The sequence below is a fragment of the Sturnira hondurensis genome, unplaced genomic scaffold, assembly GCF_014824575.4.
Source record: "Sturnira hondurensis isolate 20B ecotype Veracruz unplaced genomic scaffold, ASM1482457v3 Scaffold0018525, whole genome shotgun sequence".
In the NCBI taxonomy this organism is placed as follows: Eukaryota; Metazoa; Chordata; class Mammalia; order Chiroptera; family Phyllostomidae; genus Sturnira; species Sturnira hondurensis.
Window position 1 is genome coordinate 1,003,585 of NW_028091156.1, and position 18,589 is coordinate 1,022,173.

Sequence of the window (18,589 nt, forward strand, 5' to 3'; positions counted from 1 at the left end):
CAGACCGCACGGAAACTGGCGCAGATGCCAAGCACTGCCTGCTGGGAACTGTAGTCTCCCGGGAGGCCGGGGTCCGAGAGGGTCGCGACCCGCGCGGCATGCTGGGAACTGGAGTTTCCCGGGAACCCCGCTCCTCCCAGGTGGAGAGACGCGAGGCTGCGCCATTTTAGGTCCCGAGGTGCGGCCGCGGAGAGCCAGAGCGCAGGCGGGCTCAGCCGGGGCGCCGGGACGGCTCCGCCCCCGGGGCGCCCGGCGCCCGCCCCTCGCCCAGGCCCCGCCCTCCCCCACGTGTCTAGCGCCTAGGGGAGGTGCCTGAGCCCGAGCGGGCCCGCCAGCGGTCGGCCCCGTCGGCGCGGAGGGTCCTGTCGGCGGCGCCCCGGGGCGACCCGGCCTCCCGATGGTCCTGCGCAGGCTGCCGCGGGCCGGGCTGCGCGCGTAGTGCCCGGCTCTGGCCCCCTGAAGCGTCCGCGGGGGCGGGAGCGGCCTCGGCCCCGCGGAGACGGAGCGGCTGGAGGACGAGGCGGCGGCCGCGGGGAGGATGGGGGCTAACCAGTTAGTGGTGCTCAACGTGTACGACATGGTGAGTGCGGCCCCTGGCGGCCCCGGCCCGGCGCTGGCGCCCCCTCGGTGCCTGGCCTCGGACCCCGGCCCCAGCGCTTCCTGCCTCTCCTCGCCGCCTCCAGCTTAGTTCCCCGGGGTGGGGGGGAGGGGAGTCTTATTATTTTCTAATCCTCGGGCTTGGTAGTGCTGCCCAGTCCGCCCGAGGGCTTCGGCCAGGGCTCGGGTGGACTGGAATCTCTCCCGGGCCCCCAGCTTGGCTCGGACCCCGGCCCTGGGCCCTACACTTTGGCCGACGAGCGCTGTCCCTTCGGCAGAGCTTCCGTCGCAGGTCTCACTTCCACTGCCGGCACGGGGACTCCCGGGCTGCCCACTCCCCGCTGTCGGTTGCCCGCGGTGCTCGCTCCTGCGCTGCCCTGCTTCGGCGGAACCACACATCTCTGTTGGTGCCCGAGTCTCCAAAACTCCGAACAAGCCCCCTCTTCACGTCCAGAAAGTCCCAACCGTCGAGGTCCAGGCCAGCTTCTCCTCGAGGGCGCACAGCAGCCAACACACCCCCTTGCCTCCACGGCAACCTCGTTAAAATAAATGAGGCTAAAATTGATCAAGAAAACAGCCCAGCTGAATTATGTCTAGATCCTTTCCTAGATTCTGAAGACCACTTTCCAGGCGATGCAACAGGTATCTGACGTGGCCGCAGGAGAGGGAAGGGCAGGACTTGTTTATTATGTCATCGCGTTTGGAAGCGCAGAGCATGAGTCCAAGGACTGATTTGCCTTATAATTAATTGTACTTGAACTACCCGGTAGAGCGTTATCATTGTGGTCAGATGCATGCTTGGGTTTGTTTGCTTTGGGCACTTAGCTTTTGTAAGTTCTTAAGTTTTCTTAAAATTTCTGGTAACTGGATTGGCAAATGGAAAAGTCCCCTTCATTATTTGTGTTGCCTTGAGGATGTAGAACGGAAGTGACAGAGGTCAGAAGTCCTGGTTCCCGTCCACAGGTCCAAACTTTTTCCTCCCTTGCATTGTGTGTAAGTTTCTGAGTTTACAGTGTGTCCTTTTGGGGAGAAAGGAATTCCCCTCATACCCTGGGAATTATGTCAGGAGGGCAGAGAGACTGCTGAGGATTTGAGGTGAGTTCTCAGTGGAGTTCACGTGAGATCTTGTAGGTTAACACATGGAGAAAAGTGAATCATGTTGAAGTTACAGAGAGTAAGCAGAACTAGAGATCCTACCACAACATGACGCTTGGAGGTCTGTGGCCTGTGTCACTGGTTAGGGAATAATTCTCTACATTTAAACTTTGGTGCGCTGTTTTTCAAGACTTAATTGACCTTTTACTATTTTTTATCCCCCAACCCAATGATCTGAACTTGGTTTTTTGTTTATTTGAGACTATTACAAACCGTCCCTGAAACTTAATTCTGCTCTCCAGCATGCCCTGTCTCTAGAATGGTAAACCCCTCCATCCGGTGGAATCACACAACGGCCAGGAGTTTCATAGCCTAAGCGAAATCCATGAACATAGAGGAAGGGAGTAGTTCGGGTTTTTTAATTAAACCAAAAACGCATTCTTCGGCATATGGTGGGCTTCTTCACACCTTGGGTGTGCTGTGAATCACAGAAATCATTGCTGATTGTAGTAAGTGTGTGCAAAGTGAGAGATAGGAAACCAGTATAGTTTAAAGGGAGGAGGATTCTAAAAGATGCTATCAGATTAACTCGTTAACAAAGATCTTGTTTCTCACGTCACTTTCATAAAGAGGTATTACAGAGGAAGCCGGTAGAGAAAGGGGTCGGTTAAACCTGCCCAGACAACTAAAAATAGGGAGGGTCTGGAATCCACGCCACAGTGTGATTCATTGTTTTCTCTACTGAGTGTTCTCATTTTTATTTCTTACATACTGCTTTTTCCTCTCGAGGAGAAAAAGAAGCATATGACCAAAATAGCTGAATTATTAGACTTCTGATAAACTTGCCTTTGTGTGTTTTTTGGAGGGCTTTGGTTCATGATTGTCTTAGGTCGCTAATTCAGGTACCTACAGTTACCTAGTTAAGTACAACCCTGCAGAAGTCACACAGATGAATTGATTACCCTTTCTTCTTTAAGGGACTTAGAATGCCATAGGAGAGGTACAGGAGTGGGAACAGTTCAGATGAGAATAGCATGATCTGGGTAGGAGCAGAGCAAGATGGTTAGAAGGGAACTCCATGAGGCCGGAGGATCAGGGATTGCCGGAAGGTGAGACGGGGAATCTCAGGCTTGGTGGGAGCTCCGCAGGCAGAGAACTGTCAGCTGGGCCGAACGGCAGGAGCAAGGAAAACACAGGTTGGGGTTGGGAAATACCAGCTGGTCCAGAATAACTAGAGAGCAGGTTGCCTGAAAGGAGACAAAACTGAAAGTTGGATGCGAACTTTTCTTAGTTTGGGGCTGGAATGAAGGGCTTCGATGGGGGGGGGGGGCTGGGGGCGGGGTCTGTGAACCAGGGGGACCCACCCAAAGTTTCTGTGGAGCTGCATGGTGAGAGTTGCGTTTTAGAATCAAGACCAGTGGGTTGAAGTACAAATTTGTATCTGTTACACTCATTTTGCGCAAGTCAGTATTGGTTTTTGAAACATTTTTGCTTGATGTCAAGGGCATGCTCCTTTTATCTTTGGTAGTACTGCCTGTGCCTCGTCGACACCTTTGCTGGGGACTGCTGCCGCCGGCACCGCCTTGCACGGCAGCTGTCTGTCTAGTCCCAGCTTTGTAAACCTGCGCTAATAATCACTGTTTAGAGGGACCTCTGGCCAGTACCCTTGGGCCTCCTGTCTTCGAGACTGTCGCCTGCTCCTGTTCGCTGATCAGGAGCCGCTCATCTCCTCTTCCCTCCTGTAACTCTGCCACACACACAGAATCATTGTATCGGGGTCACCTGTATTAACTTCTCATGGAGGAATAGTATAATCCTCATAAGGTTACCTAATCTTCCACCGAGCTGCTAAATTATTGCTTGCCACCTTCTCAGTGATTATGTTTCTCTTTGTACTTCGGGTAATCTGCCACCAATAAAACATGTCCTGGAGTTATTTTCTCAATCTTGGGAATGAGGTTATTCACATGCTCCTAACTGTCTGGCCTACAGAGTAAAGCAAGTGATTCCGATTAGTTTCAGTTGCTAGGACTCCAGGGCAGTCTCTGCAGCACCAGGTCTGCTTTGGGTATAGTTCCAGACTGTGCGCTTCTCAGATTCTCTTGGGCACTAATGAGTTTTTATAAAGTAAAAATATATGGCAGTGCGGTGTTTGTAGATTCAGTCTATAAAATTTCTTTTTTCTATTTTTAAATAGTATTTGTACATCTTCAGAGTCAAGAGTCTTAGTAAAAAGGAAACATCTTCTAGAACTCGTCAAATAAGGAAATTTGATCTGGACTCCCTTCTTTTGACGCCCCCCCCCCCCCCGCCCCGGCTCCATTAGAATCTTCCAGGAGGATGCGAGGCCGTGCGGTCGGGACAGGATCCCACTTCATTCATATACATCAGCAGGACTAAGTCAGACTTCGTGACTGTGTCCCGGGCTCAGCTGAATGTACTCTTCACCTCAGTGATTCCGTGGCATCTCTAAAGCAGTACGTCCAGGAACAAACTTTCTCCCTTTCCTTTTTTCCCCACCTCAGACCCTTCCCCTTTACGCCATCCATCAGCCCCCAGCCTCTCCTTTGTAATTTTATCTGGGTAACTAGCACCTTCTCTTACTTAGCTTCCCGAGCCAGAACCCTGGGAGGGAAACTGAGTTCCTCTTCACTGCAGACTGTCACACGTAGTTAAGTCGCCAGCCCTGCCCCTTTGGTTTGGTTGGGTTGGGTTGGTTCCTTCTGAGATAACAGAGCTTCAAGTCTGTGACTGAGACCGAAAGGTGCCCAGGTCCACAGATAAACAGGCCTGGGCTGGTTCAGCAGCGCAGCTGGGTCGTTGGGCACCAGGACTCTGTGTCCTGCTCTGCTCTCCCACACGTTGGCTTTTAGTCTTTTTTTTTTTTAATTTTATTTATTTATCTTTAGAGGGGAAGGGAAGGAGAGAAGTATCAATGTATGGTTACCTCTCATGAGTCCCCTGCTGGGAACTGGCCTGCAACCCAGGCATGTGCGCTGACTGGGAATCGAACCGCGATTGTGTGGTTTGCAGGCCTGCGCTCAATCCACTGAGCTACACCAGCCAGGGCTGGCTTTTAGTCTTGGTTGTGTCCTCGGTGTTGTAATGACTGTCATAGCACCAAATACAGTGTCCTCACTCAGCAGGACATGAAGGAAGACAGGTGAGGAGGGCCTTTCCCCACAGGTAAGGGCCTTTCCCTTACCTCTCTCTGTCTAGAAGGAAAAGACTTTGCCAGAGCCACCTCCTTTTCCCAGGGACTGGCCACAGGTGTCCCGCAGGGGACTGCCAGGGAGCTGGGAGAGAGGCTGTCCAGCCCCGCCAGCTCTCTAGCCAGTGGGGGTTGGAGGGCAGGGAGTTGGGCACGGCAGGCAGCTGGGGGCCTGCGGTGGCTGCCACGTTCTTTTTTCCTGGGGATTCCTTAAATTGGTTACCTGATTCTCATTTCCACTGCTGTCTCTCAAGTTCAAGTCCTCATTATCTGTTTGCACAATATTAAAGCCTTTCCAACTAGTCTCATTTTCTGATTATTACTTCATTTTATTTTTTTAAAGATTTTATTTATCTTCAGATGGGAAGGGAAGGAGAGAGGGAAAGAAATATCAATGTATGGTTGCCTCTCCTGCGTCCCCTGCTAGGGACTGGCCTGCAACCCAGGCATGTGCCCTGACTGGGAATCGAACCGCGATCCTTTGGTTCACAGGCCTGCGCTCAGTCCACTGAGCTACACCAGCCAGGTACTTCATTTTAATCCATCTTCCCTTCTGTTACCAAAGGAAGCTTTCTGATTGTAAATGATTGTGCCATTCTTCTGCTTAAACTTTGTTCACAGGATAAAGTCTAACGTCCTGTATGATGTAACCCCTCCCTGACTGTCAAAGGCACATCTTGTACTGAGGTACAAGGCAAATCTGTTCCCGAATGTCCTGTTTCAAAAGATGACCAGCGCAGCTGCTCCCTGTGGCTGCGGCCAGGTCATCAGACGCGGGTGAGCCTCCTCTCTGCACCCTGCTTGTGCTTTCCGTGTGTCTCCGCCACTGCCTGTGTCTGCACTCTGTGCCTCCCCCCCGACGGAGTCCCTTGACGGCGTCACAATGTCAGCAGTGTCTACAGCAGGGCCTGTCACTGTGAGGTGTTCTGTGAGTAACCATGTGCCGACCAGTGGGATTCTANCGCTCCCTGTGGCTGCGGCCAGGTCATCAGACGCGGGTGAGCCTCCTCTCTGCACCCTGCTTGTGCTTTCCGTGTGTCTCCGCCACTGCCTGTGTCTGCACTCTGTGCCTCCCCCCCGACGGAGTCCCTTGATGGCGTCACAATGTCAGCAGTGTCTACAGCAGGGCCTGTCACTGTGAGGTGTTCTGTGAGTAACCATGTGCCGACCAGTGGGATTCTAATTGGGCAGTTTTGTCAGGAATGGCGCTGCTTAGATCGCTGACGTGGTCATGCGATCCCCCTTCCGTTTGTGCCAAATACCTGTTTCAGTACTTTTTTCTCTACTTTTACTTAGCACATTGCTGGGTTTTAGCCTTTGTTGTTGGAACAGGTGACAAGATGAGAGGGGGAGGGTCACGGGAATGAGACAGAAAAAATACCAAATATTCGTCCTTTCTGTGGTTTTTGTTTTGGGTTTTTTTAAGCACTGTGGGCCCAGGCTGAGGAAATGTTTTTAATCTGTTTATTTTTTGAAGTTGGGTCTTAGTCACTCCCTGGAACATAATCTTTCCGAAAACACTGTCAGCCCCTAAATTTTAACATAGATCGACTAGTTAATAGAAACGAGTCCTATTTTCTCTTACCGAGAATGTGTCCTGGGCCAGTGCCACTTCGACCGCCTGACGCAGGAACGGTGACCCCAAGCTTGGCTGAAAGGAAAAGAGGGCAGTCACGAATCTGTCCTGCATTATCCATGGCAGTGTCTATTTTTTATTTTTTGGCTTTGTTTATATGAAAAAAGAATTCAATCTCTGTGTGTATTTGTTCTCCGCTGCGGCATTAAAACTTGCCGAACGCTGAGCTGATGCATCGTCTCGCACACGTGTGGGTCAGCTCCCAGTGGGCTGGGCTGGGCTCTGGGGGCAGGTCTGCTGCCAGGGTCACTCGGGATGTTGGAGAGCTCGGTTGCTTGCGGTTCTAAGGCAGAGGGCTCACTCCTTGCTGGCTGTTGGCTGGGACCTTCTCCCAGCTCCTTAAGGTTTCTTGTGTTCCTCACCTGCGCCCATCATCTTCAGACCAGCGAAGGCGCGTTGGGTCCTACTCCCTGTTCCGACTTGTCTGCCCTCCTTCGGCCGCACTGGTTTTACCTTGGTCCAGAGAAAGTTCTCTGCTTTGAATGGTCCATGTAACTAGGGGGACCCCAAGGGTTTTCCAGGATGATCCCCCTATCTTAAGAGCTCTAATTTTAGTCACATCCGCAAAGTCCCTTTGCACAGCAGGTGACATCCTCCCCAGTCCTGGAGTCCTTCTGCCCACCACGCCACCTGTGAAAGGGGTTTTGGGAGCCCACAGATGTCCAGTGTTCCCATTTAGTGGTCCCTTGTCGTGGTGTGGAGTGAATACTAACGTAGCGTGGAGAACTTGGAGTGTTCAGAAAAATGAGGAACGGAGTCCTTCACGATGGGCAGACACCCAGACCTTACGGGCCCAAGCACACTGGTGACTCCAGGCCCCGCAGTGGCCTGATGCCTGTCCCTTCCGAGGCCACACTGATGATGGTGGGCAGAGTTAGCCGAATAGAATTTAACGAAACCTCTAAGTGAAATACTTTTAAATACCAAGAAGAGCCCATTTCAGGTGATCTCTTTCCCTGAGTGGGTTTTTCTTATGACATGGTGGGCTTGTGCTTTGCCTTCGTTGGCTGTCAGGTTTTCCACAATTGTTATTTAAGTTAGAGAGCCACGTTATCGTTTAGTGTGCCCCAGTTGGTTACCCAAATTTAAAGGGGAGACTGCCCCCAAAACTCTTATTAAAGTGTAAGAAAGGTAGTAAATAATGAAGGGAAATGAGATACCTGAAAATAATTTTGTTTCAGTTTATCTAGAATGTGTATTAGAATATGATTGTGATGGTCCCCTACTCCAAACATTAACTCACAGATTAATTAATTGATCCCACATTATTTGAAGTAAACGTCTTTCCTCACTAAGCTGTGACGTCATCTTTGCCGTAATACTGAATTCTTGCCCATATCAATTTGTTGAGTCTGCCCATCAGTCACTCCACTATTTTAATGGTTAAAATTTCACCTTACCATGTGGCTGAGCCCATTTCCGTTGATTATTATTCTTAAGTTTTCTAGACTATTACTCACTTCCTTTTCTATGAATACTTTATAAGACTCTCCAAAAAAACCACATTTTTAAATCTTTTTTTAAAAATTGTGTTTAAAAACACATAACATCTGCCATCTCGCCCACCCTTAGCCACGGAGGTCATAGTGTGCGGTCAGTTGTGCCCCCAGTCGGTCGCCAGGACGTCCTCATCTCGCCAAACTGGAACTCTGTCCATCCTGCAGCTCCCGGCCGCCCCCTCCCCTCCACCCCGCCTACCTCCGCTTTGCTCTCTGTCTCTGTACCTCACAGGTACTTCCTGTAAGTGGACTCATACTTGTCTTTTTCTCACTCATTTCCCTTTACATAGTGTCATCAGGGCTCATCCACGTTGTAGGTTGTCAGTTTCCGTCCTTTTTAAGGCCAAGTGATATTTATTCCATTATATATATATATATATATATCACATTTTCTCTAGCTATTGTCTGTCTATGTACGTTTGGGCTGCTTCCACCTCTGGCTGTTGTGAATAATACTACTAGGAATGTAAGTGTACAAATATCTGTTCAAGTGCCTGCTTTCCATTCTCTTGGGTGTATACCCAGTAGCCGTAATTTATTTTTAAATTAGAATCACACTAACCCTCTAAGTTAGTGTAATAGGCGGCTCATACATCTGAGCCGTCTATCACCAGAATAAGCTGAGTGAGTGAGTCACATCTATGGTGCGTGGAGTCCAGTAGGGCTAGAGAGGGAAACTGAGCCAGGGAAAGGGAGGGACAGTGCAGGCCCAGACAGCGTGGTGCAGTTTCCATCACCGTGTCCCCCAGGGTCACCGAGGAAGGCCTCACCCAGAACATGGCGTTCCTGAAAGGCGAGAGGGGACGTTCAGCAGAGAGTTCGCAGGTGCGGAGGGTCCGTCAGGCCATGTGCCTCTTTTTAAGTCAATGTACCATGGGAACAGGAGAGTTTTAGGGGATTTTCAGAGTTATAGTCTCAAGTAGATTAATGAGGTTCATTGAGAACAGGTGAGTGCGGAGGAGGAACAGTGTGAGGTCAGGATAACATTACGCAGAGGCCACGAGTACCGCTCCGAATGTACACCGCAGTGGGCGTTACAAGCAACATGCTGAAAACTGAAGGAGAACATCGAGACTTAGAGAAGCTCTGGGACCCGCAGTGAAAGGGTCTGTGTCAGCGCCCGGGAGGACCAAGTGCTAGGCAGAATTCTTTACAGTTAGGAACATCCAACCAAAGCCTGGTTCAGCCTTCACATTTCAAGCATGAAGGAAAAATCCTCAAATTACACACAGGCAGAAAAGTTGCTAGAAGGGAACAAAACTAAAATGACTCCAGACTTCTCTTTCATGACACCGAAGCTACAATAAAACAGCGCATTCGCTACAGGGTGTTACAAGGGAGGCCACTTCTGCCTGGATACTGTACCCGCTCACCTTGTCACTCACACGCCAAAGGACACAGACAGGACCAGGTGCCTGTGGGGCGTGAACCGAGAACTTGGGCTTAAGAATGAGGCCGTGACAGTTTAAAAGACAAAGCCGCAGGCGTCCATACTTGTTTCATGTAAATTCTAGTACATGTGGTTGAAAACAGTACCAATATCCAGAACTACTCCTCAGAGAGCATGGATGTGCAGTTTAAAAAACTGTCTCAAATTGTCCTGAGCAAACCTCAGTACAGTGAGGGTGAGGGCGGAGGCAGAAGCACCCAGCAGCCCGACGTAAGAGATAAGCTGGTGGATAAAAGTGATTCTTGTTGGTTTTGGAAAATTGTAGTGGAGTGTGCATGTCATTTTTTTTTAAGTAAGTGTAAGTATGGGTGGGATAAAGTCAGATCTAGATGAGAAACAGCAGAGTGCACAGATATAAGAGAAAAAACAGAGAAGAGTGTAAAATGAAGACAAGTAGGACCAAGCATATAAATCATGAAATGACAGGAAATAAATTAAAATCCCCTCTAAGCTATTAAGGATGTTTACAGTGTCCTTTGCCTGACAGAACTTTTAAACTGCGTGCAGTCAGCACTGTTGTTGTTCATGACCTTTCCGCTTCTCGTCGTTCCTAGAATGGCTTTCCTAGCCCAGAACCACAGGGACAGTCCACACATTTGTTCCCAAGTGCAAAGCCACTTGTCCCAGCACTGCTTGTCCAGGGACCCACGGCTCCTCCTGTCAGTTGGAGGTGTGTGTCACAGGGACCCTGGACTGCCCCGCACGTCATCTCGCCCACGTAGGCCTGTTTCTTGACTTCCTTTGCTGTTCGTCTGTTTAGTTGCCTCTCCCCACACCTGTCAGGTGTTCAGTTCAGCACTCCTATATTTTGATATCCGGTGGTGGAGGTTTCTCTTAGTCTCTTTCAGAATTTTGTCTCACATTGTTTTCCAAATAAAATTTAGAATCAATTTGTCAAAAAAACTCACTGCAGCCCTGCCTGGTACGGCGCAGTAGGTTGAGCACTGGCCTGCGAATCACAAGGTCACTGGTTCGATTCCCAGTCAGGGAACATGCCTGGGTTGTGGGCCAGGTCTCCAGAAGCCAGCAGGCGAGAGGCAGCCAGTCAGCATATTTCTCGTGTGTGTCTCTCCCTCTCTTACTCCCTTCCCCTCTCTCTGAAAGTAAATAAACAAAATCTAAATAACAACTCCCTGCAATTTTAAGTGTAATGACATTAAATTTATGAGTAAATCTGGGGGAGAATGGACAGATTTACAACATTGTGTCTTCTCATAACAGTAGGTGCCCTGGCTGGTGTGGGTCAGTGGGTTGAGCGCGGCCTGTGGACCCGTAGCAGTGAGAGCGACAGTTCTGAGTGACTGCGTTACGCCAGCCACGGTGCTAAGCCACTCCTTTCTGTTAGTGTCCCTTTCAAAGATGATGAAACCGAGGCCTGGCTGAAGAACCTGCTGAGCATCCTGCCGGAAGGGGCGGGGCTCTGGCACCCGGGCTGTGCCCCCCCCCACCACTACCCCAGATGGCTGCCCCCCACCCCCCAAGACTGCTGATCTCCGTCTGTCCTCATCTCTAAATTGCCTTCCACTCTGTGCTCTCTGGAGCTCAGGAACAGGCAGTGGAGAAAATAACCCCCCGGATCTATGAGCATTTCTGTGACAATTCATTTTATGTGTCAACTTGACTAAGCCAAGCATGTTTTTAGCCAAATGCCAGTATACATGTTGCTGTGAAGGTAGCATTTGGGTAACATTTAAACCAGTAGACTTTGCCATGGCTGGTGTGGCTCAGTGGATTGAATGCCAGCCTGTGAACCAAAGGGTCACTGGTTCGATTCCCAGTCAGGGCACATGCCTGGGATGCAGGCGAGGTTTCCCCGGGGTGGGGGTGGGGGGCACAACAGGAAACCACACATTGATGTTTCTCTCCTTCTCTTTCTTCTCCCTTCCCCTCCCTCTAAAACTAAAAATAAATAAAATCTTTAAAAAAATAAAAAACAAACCAGTAGACTTTTAGGAAAGTGAGTTACCCTCCATAATGTGGGTGGGGCTCTTCCAGTCAGTGGAGCACCCCAAGAGCAAAGACGGGTCCCCCGAGGAAGAAGGAATTGTGCCTGCAGAGGAGGTGGGCCACCACCTCTGCTGGGTCTCCCGCCTGCAGCCTGCCCTGCAGACTGCGCGCTGCCATTCCTGCAGTCCGTTTCTTCATCCCTCTCTCCTCCCCCAGCTGAGCTAGACCCTGCGGCGCACCGGCATCAGCATTCCCTCTGTCATACTTGGCCGGAACCCTAGTAACACTGAACTTGCCCTGCACTCTAGACCTCAGGAGCTGAATGCAGCCAGAGTGGAACACACCCTTCCCGGACTAATCTCACTCGGAAGTCCTGACTGCAACCCCCAGGAGGACCCTAAATGCTCTCTGGCGGTGCCTGCTTCTGTCTCTGGTCACCTGACATCCTCACTCTGCAAGACAACTGCAGGTTGTCTCTTACACTCTCCCCACTCCTCACTCAGCTGATGACCTCACTGCTTATTCCACCTAACGGGCGGGAGGGGGGCTGAAGAGAGTCCCCGTTCTCCTGTGCCACCACTGTCCCGCCACCACTGCCCCGCAGTTGTCTGCCCTCCCTCCTCGTCCATGGGCTGCACGGAACCCCGTGTCCTCATCAGAGGCCAACCCGTCCATCCTGTGCCGGCTCCATCCCCGCTGCTGCCTTTCCAGCCGCGTGTGGCTGTGCTGTGGCGGGACTCCGTCCTCATCTCGGCGAAGTGCGGAGAGCCAGTGCGCTGCTGCAGTGCTCAGTTCGCCTCCACCGGAACGCCCCGCGCCCGCAGACTAGACCGCGTCTTTTATAGTCAGCGTCTTCCAGAAACGGGGACTGTGTGACTTGTAAAAGACTGACAGATAAGTAATTCTTCAGGTTGTGCTGGGCTCAGCTGAAGGTCCCCTAGCACCTGTCCCCAGCAGCCATTCCTTCTCTGCCCTGCCGTCCTGTTCCTTGTGGACGGCTTAGCCACTCAGTGCGTGCCGTTGGGCAGATCCTTGGCCCGAACGCCCGTTTTACATGGACTGTTCTCGTTGGGAAGAACAAAAGTGAAAGTACCGTTTAGAGTGGCACCCAGAAGGAGTTATTACCTCACTATAGATGCACATACTTCTGTTTCAACACCTTCCCAAGTGTGACTGTCTACATTCCTCACGAGTCCCCTGCAGAAGGGCTGTGAATGAACCACCCTCTGCCGCCGGCATCTGAGAGCCCTGACACGCACTCTAGAGGTGTCAGGAGGTGCGCACGCACTTTATTGAACCCCAGGTGTCTTACTTGCTTTGTAGCTTTGCGGTAAGTAAACATTTAAAATGACATTTACTGTCTATGCTGTGCACCTGAAACTAATACGAAATGCTATTGGATGTAATCAGTAATTGAAAAAATATTTTCAACTTAAGAAAAGTAAAATGAGATTTAAGCACACCCAGGAGACCCTTCCAGAACAGTGTTTCTGTTTTGTCCTGGGCCAGCCAAGAAAAGCCCATGACACACGCACAGAACTGAACCAGATGTTAAAGGAAGTCCGTGCTTTGTGTGATGCCCTCTGATTAGTTCATGGTTTCTTTTTGCTCATTTAAAATAGGGCCAGTTCACTTAAAACCACTAAAATGATGTCAGGGTCCCCTAGCGGGTTGCAGTCTGCAGTTTGAAAGACACCTGTCAGGAGTGCCGGCTGCGTGAGGACAGGAGCTTCATGTTCACGTCCAAGCAGCTGGTGCTTGGCACATAGTAGGTGTGCGATAAATATTGCCGGAATGAGTGAAAGGATGGAGAGGTTCTTTACCATCGGTCACAGTTGGGAACAAAACAGAGGAAGAGCATTACAGACTCCTTGCTACATTCCAAAGCACCGAGCGTTTGAGTGGTCTGCTGGGGAGCATACAACCCACTGGCCCCGCGGAGGATGCGGGATTGAGTAAGGCTCCGTCTCAGGCCTCCTGCAGTTTAAGCCCAGTCCGAGGGGATGGTCAAGTACAAGCAGGCCTTAAAAGAAGTTTCAAGGTTTTACCAAAATATTTGATACCAGCCATAGACGACTAAAGTGCAGTGCTTCTAAGGAGAGGTTTCCCGCACCAATGTGGTTGGAGGACCGAGGGCAGCACTGTGCCTCACCTGTGTCTCATCACCAGGAGGGTGAACGAGCGCTATGTAAGATAGTTACAAGCAGAAATGGAAAGGGGCATTTGGTTCGCTGTTGGTCTGACTGGTAAAAGTCTGTTGGCCTTGAAGTCACAGCAATCCCGCACGTAGCTCGTTGAGCATCCTGAAAGTTAAGTCTCTCAGCAGCCCAGGAATTTGCGTTTGAGAACTAGTTTGCCTGGTCGATAAAGAGGAGGAAGCTTTAGCTTTATACAGAAGACACGGTGCACCGCATTTTCCTTGGCTATGGGATATTATGTAAGTACAGAGTCTGGTGCACTCACACTCATGAGTTCAGGACAGTGCTGAGGAGCTTTTAAGATTTACAGTCCTTAATCCAGCCAGCCCTAGGCTAACTTTGACATCATCCAAACTGGGACCTGAGCAGAAAAGAGGGAGCCGGCCGAATAGTTACACTGCGGCTGTAATAGGGACTTGCCCGGTGGACTAGAAAGTGCAGCTCCCCCAGCTTTAGTGCGTGTGTGAGTGTTTGGCTGCGCTGTCTTGAAAAGGAAGAAAAAGAAACTTGATAGAACATCTACAGAACTTGAAACACTATTAACTAAGAAATTACTGGCAAATCTTTTGTAATCAGGAGAGATTACTTTCAAAGATTGAAAGTATAATCAACAGTTTATAAATAATATTGTAATGAAAATGTTTTATATAATTTTTTCTAAGCTCTAGAAAGTGATGTGTTTATTTTAGACAATAATCTCTAGTAGTGAAAAAACTTAACATTTTCTTAGAAATAATAACAGAATAGAATCTATTCTTAGAGTGCAAAGCAAAGTAACAGCCCTGGGCGCTCTTGATTTCATCTAAAAAGAGAACATCTCAGTCCATTCAGTGAGGGTTTGTTGACTGGGCTTTATCACTAGCCCACCCCTAAGGCATGTTAATGCGGTGCACTATTAAATAGCATTTGCCTTAGAGTTATCTGGGACTTAGCCCAGTGGTACTGGGAGGACCTCACAGGGCAGTTGAACAGTGTGAACATCAAAGACAGTTCATGAGATGGCACTATGGTAATTATCCCACCATCACCACCAGTTATAGTTTATTTTGGATTTTTAATTCAGTAATCGAGACGTCTTCTCTGTTCCAAGCACCTTTTTATGGGAGGGAATTAAGTAAACACTTGCTTTAATCCCCATGAACACTGGTTCTAGTTTTTTAGAGGAAACAGTCATACTTCGTACTCACATTATTTAATACTACCTTCTGAGGGAATCAGGCCCAGACCCCAAGTGTGGTTATATTAAGTGTTTTAAGTTCCAGACTCAGGAGAGAACATTTATCGTTTTGTTGTTGGCAAACAGGAAGCATCAAATGTTACTAAATCAATAAGGCAAATCACAGACTGAAATAAAGTTTAATGAAAGTTCTCTGTCAGAAGAATGGTTTAACATTTTAGTAGTATATGACTGCCCTGTAGCACAGTCCATTCTGTTCTAGAAACAGTGCTTTAAAGTAATAAATAGACATATTTAGGACTTTTTAAAAAATATTTTATTTATCTTTAGAGGGGAAGGGAAAGAGAGAGGAAGTAGGACTTTTTTTTTTTTTGCATTGAAGCAAAATTGGGCTCGAAAGGAATTGTACTGATGCATGTATTGCCTTCCCACTTATTTTAAGATGGAGGTTTTTTCTGTGACTTGTTTTGTCTTTTATTAACACTATAGAACGCTCTGAAAAGCTTCCTAAACCAGTGGCACTGGTTGGTGCCAGAGCAGGTGACGTGCAGATAGTGGTCCTTCCTTGACCCTCTTCTGTGTAGTTAGGTCTCCGTGGTCCGAGGAAGGGCGGGGCCAGAGGTCCCGGCACCAGGGCGAGATGGGCTTCTCAGCTCTCTGCGCATGGCCCTCGTGAATGAATATCCCTCTCGTGAAGCCACAGCCCTTCCTACAGAGACCTTTTGCTCAGGTCTGCACTTCTCAAGAATATGAAGACTTGCTTATGGGAGTCTTAGAGTCAGCGCTGCCATTGTTTGCTATTTGGTTTATTTTATTTTAAGATTTTATTTACTTTTAGAAAGGGAGGGAGGAGAGAGAAACAGCAATGTACAAGAGGTACATTGATCCATTGTCTCTCACATGCCCCAACTGGGGACGGAACCTGCAACCCAGGCATGTGCCCTGACTGGGAATTGAACCAGCCACCTTTCTATTTGCAGGCCAGTACCCAATCCACTGAGTCACACAGGCCAGGGCTTGCTTCAGTTTAGTGAGTCACTGCTCTGGGTTATTTGACATCCACTCCTGAAGATTCTTGCAAATTTGGAGAATTAACAAACAGAACTGATCTGCTAGAACAAAAATATTAGGGAAGGGTTATATTGTCAGTAAATACACGTGTTTGCTACCGCTAACAATTAGCACTTACTGTGGGTCAGGCACTCCTCAAGTACTGCATTCATCGTTCGCTCATTCCACCTGCACAGTAGCTCTCTGCGGTAGAGAGTGTTTCTCTCTGTCTGATAAATACAGAGAGGAGAAGTGTGTTTCCCTGGGTCACACAGCTAATAAATATGAAGGCAGAATTTGAACCAAGATGTTCCCATTTGATGGCTCCAGCATCTGAATTGGAATTATACTTTTGAGACAGATTGGGTGCCTTAAAAAGGTATCAAATAGTTATGAAAAAAAATAAGCACAGAACCTCAGATTCCTGACACACAGTCCAGTGTCTTTTCCATTCCAGGTCAAGTGCGTCGGCTTGTAATGTTTGGATCAACCCTTTCTGGTCTGAGCAATAATCTCTGAAGTAAATTCAAACGGAGTAGAAGCAGTGTCCTTGGGGCCTGAGCTGGCAGAGAGGAACGAGGGGGCTTTCTGACTGACCCTAAGGGCAAGACAGCCTGACACTGAGCTGACCAAGTGAACCCTCCGCACGAACAGATTGGGTGGGCGGCGGACGTGCAGATGTTGTGGTGACTGTGCTGTCGTTTCGTGGTCTGAGGGATGCTATTTTGTGGTAGCAACGCAGCCAGTTGGCTGGCATACTGCTTTCCTTTGGTATGTTAGGAAGGCTTTAAGAACTGCAAACTAACCCAGATGAAGACGTCTGATTCCCCATAGAATCCCTGAGAGGTTAGCTAGTTGTCAGCACTGGGTGGCCTTGAATGCAGAACCTCGTTTAGTGGATCTGCCCTAGTGTCTGGGCCACCCCGCATGCAGCATGGCCCTGGTGTGAGAAAGCCTCGGAGGCGGGCCCCAGGGCCACTGCACGGAACTCGGCATCACAGCCTCTGCAGTTCTCTTGGAGCGACGGTCATCCTTAAACTCGTCTCCTGAGTACCAGCAGTACCCTTGCCTTTCGACCAAGCTCTAGGAATGCAAGTGCTCGGTTCCCAGGTCGAATCAAAAGCCAAGCTTTTGGGTAAACTTGTCCTGGATTGTCCATATTTTCCAGCTATGTAATTTTAAACTTTTGGCATCTACTACTATTTAGACAACAAAATCAATGAAGACATACCCAACAAAAGTTAGCAGAAATCTTGCTAGCATCTAGTCATATGTAATGTCGCAGCTCTCCTTGTTTGTTTTTCACGGCTGCGTGTTCTTGGCTGTGATTCCATGTTGCAGATTTATGCAGTGTTTTCTGTTAGAAACTATCAGTGTTTTGGGGTACTCTACAAAAGCATGGATTTCCATATAGCAAGTCTGAGAAGCTCTCTTGAGCCTTGTACCGAGATTTTGATCTCCAGAGATGCGTGCGCAAGGTTTCGACAGTAGTAATTTGTTTAAGTAAATGACAAGGGGTGGGAACTGGGGTAGAGAAGCGCTGAGGAACGCTACTGATTTCTAAACTCTAAACTCTTACACTCCAAGAGGGTAGCAGTTACTTCAGCACGAACAGCAACAGCAAATCGCTGTAGGAGAGTTTCACACCCGAAATCATTCGGTAAAAGGCCCAGTCCTCGAATATTTTTTTTGTTTTACTTTGTTTACAGGTATCTCATTCAACCCCTGCTTAAAATAGCCATCGTCCGTATTGCCTGAGTAGCCTTGGCAGGACTCAGGGGCAGAAGGGCTGGATGAGGCGCGCTGACCTTGAATTAAATGCCTGTCCTCTGCGGGCAGCCTGCCCAGTTGTCAGAGATTGAGCTCCCAGGCGTGTTTGCTAATTACAGAGCGAGGAAGCCCTACCGGAGGCAGAAACGCCGGAGGGCGTCTCTCCGACCAGCTCTCCATGGAAGGCATCCACTGGGGAGGAGAGAAAGTCACACTAAAGAAAACACCTACTCCACTTTATAATGTCGATTCTAAAAATTCCATCAACGACGTGCGGTTGTGCTCATGTGTAAGAAGTGGCGGACCAGAACACGTGTGTTTAGAGCTGTGGTTTGGGTTTTTTCTTCTGTCCTTGATGTGTCATTTTTAGCCTGTTTTCTACATGTTTTTGAAAGCAGCGGTCTGGAATTAAGAATGCAGTCTGTAATTTGAGAAGTAACCTATTTAAAGATTTTTAATTTGGGAATTAGAGTTCAGGAACTAATTGGACCGTCTTTTCCTTTTCTATTGTTAGGAAAGGACACTTTCTTTCTGATGTCCTTTGAAGCACAAGACGTTTTATTTTTTAACTTTTTCTTTTGTTCCTTGTGCTTTTGCCATCACAGCTAAGAAGCCGTTGCCTAATATAAGATCATGAAGATACCCTTTTGTTTTCTTCAAAGGGTTTTACAGATTTAGGTCTTACGTGTAGGCCTTGAGCTGTTCTGAGTTCATCTTTACACGTGGTGTGAAGTGGGGGTCCTACTTCAGTCACGTGCCTGGATGGATGTGCAGCTGTCTCAGGTCTGTTCCTCAAAAACACCATTTCTTTCCTCCACCGAGCTGTGCGGGCCCCCTTGTCAAAGAGCAACTGACCGTAAGTATATAAGGGTTTGTTTCCGAAGTGAGTTCTGTCCTGTTCTGTCCATCCGTGTGTCTGTCTGTGTGCCAGCTGCACGGTCCTGAGTAGCGTAGCTCTG

At 48.9% G+C, this 18,589-nt stretch overlaps 1 protein-coding gene across 3 annotated transcripts in view; it reads left to right on the forward strand.

The window, feature by feature from the left end:
* The first annotated feature begins 298 nt into the window (after positions 1-298).
* DESI2 (desumoylating isopeptidase 2) overlaps positions 299-18,589 on the forward strand; it is a 30,831-nt gene continuing 12,540 nt past the window's right edge. For 2 of the 3 annotated variants that reach the window (XM_037069333.1, XM_037069335.1), the window contains exon 1: positions 18,369-18,486. In XM_037069333.1, coding sequence (XP_036925228.1) covers positions 18,397-18,486 — 90 coding nt within the window. In that variant the 5' untranslated portion in view covers positions 18,369-18,396. Of the gene's footprint in view, positions 581-18,368; positions 18,487-18,589 lie in introns of those variants that run through there. The other variant, XM_037069334.1, reaches the window with a different exon arrangement.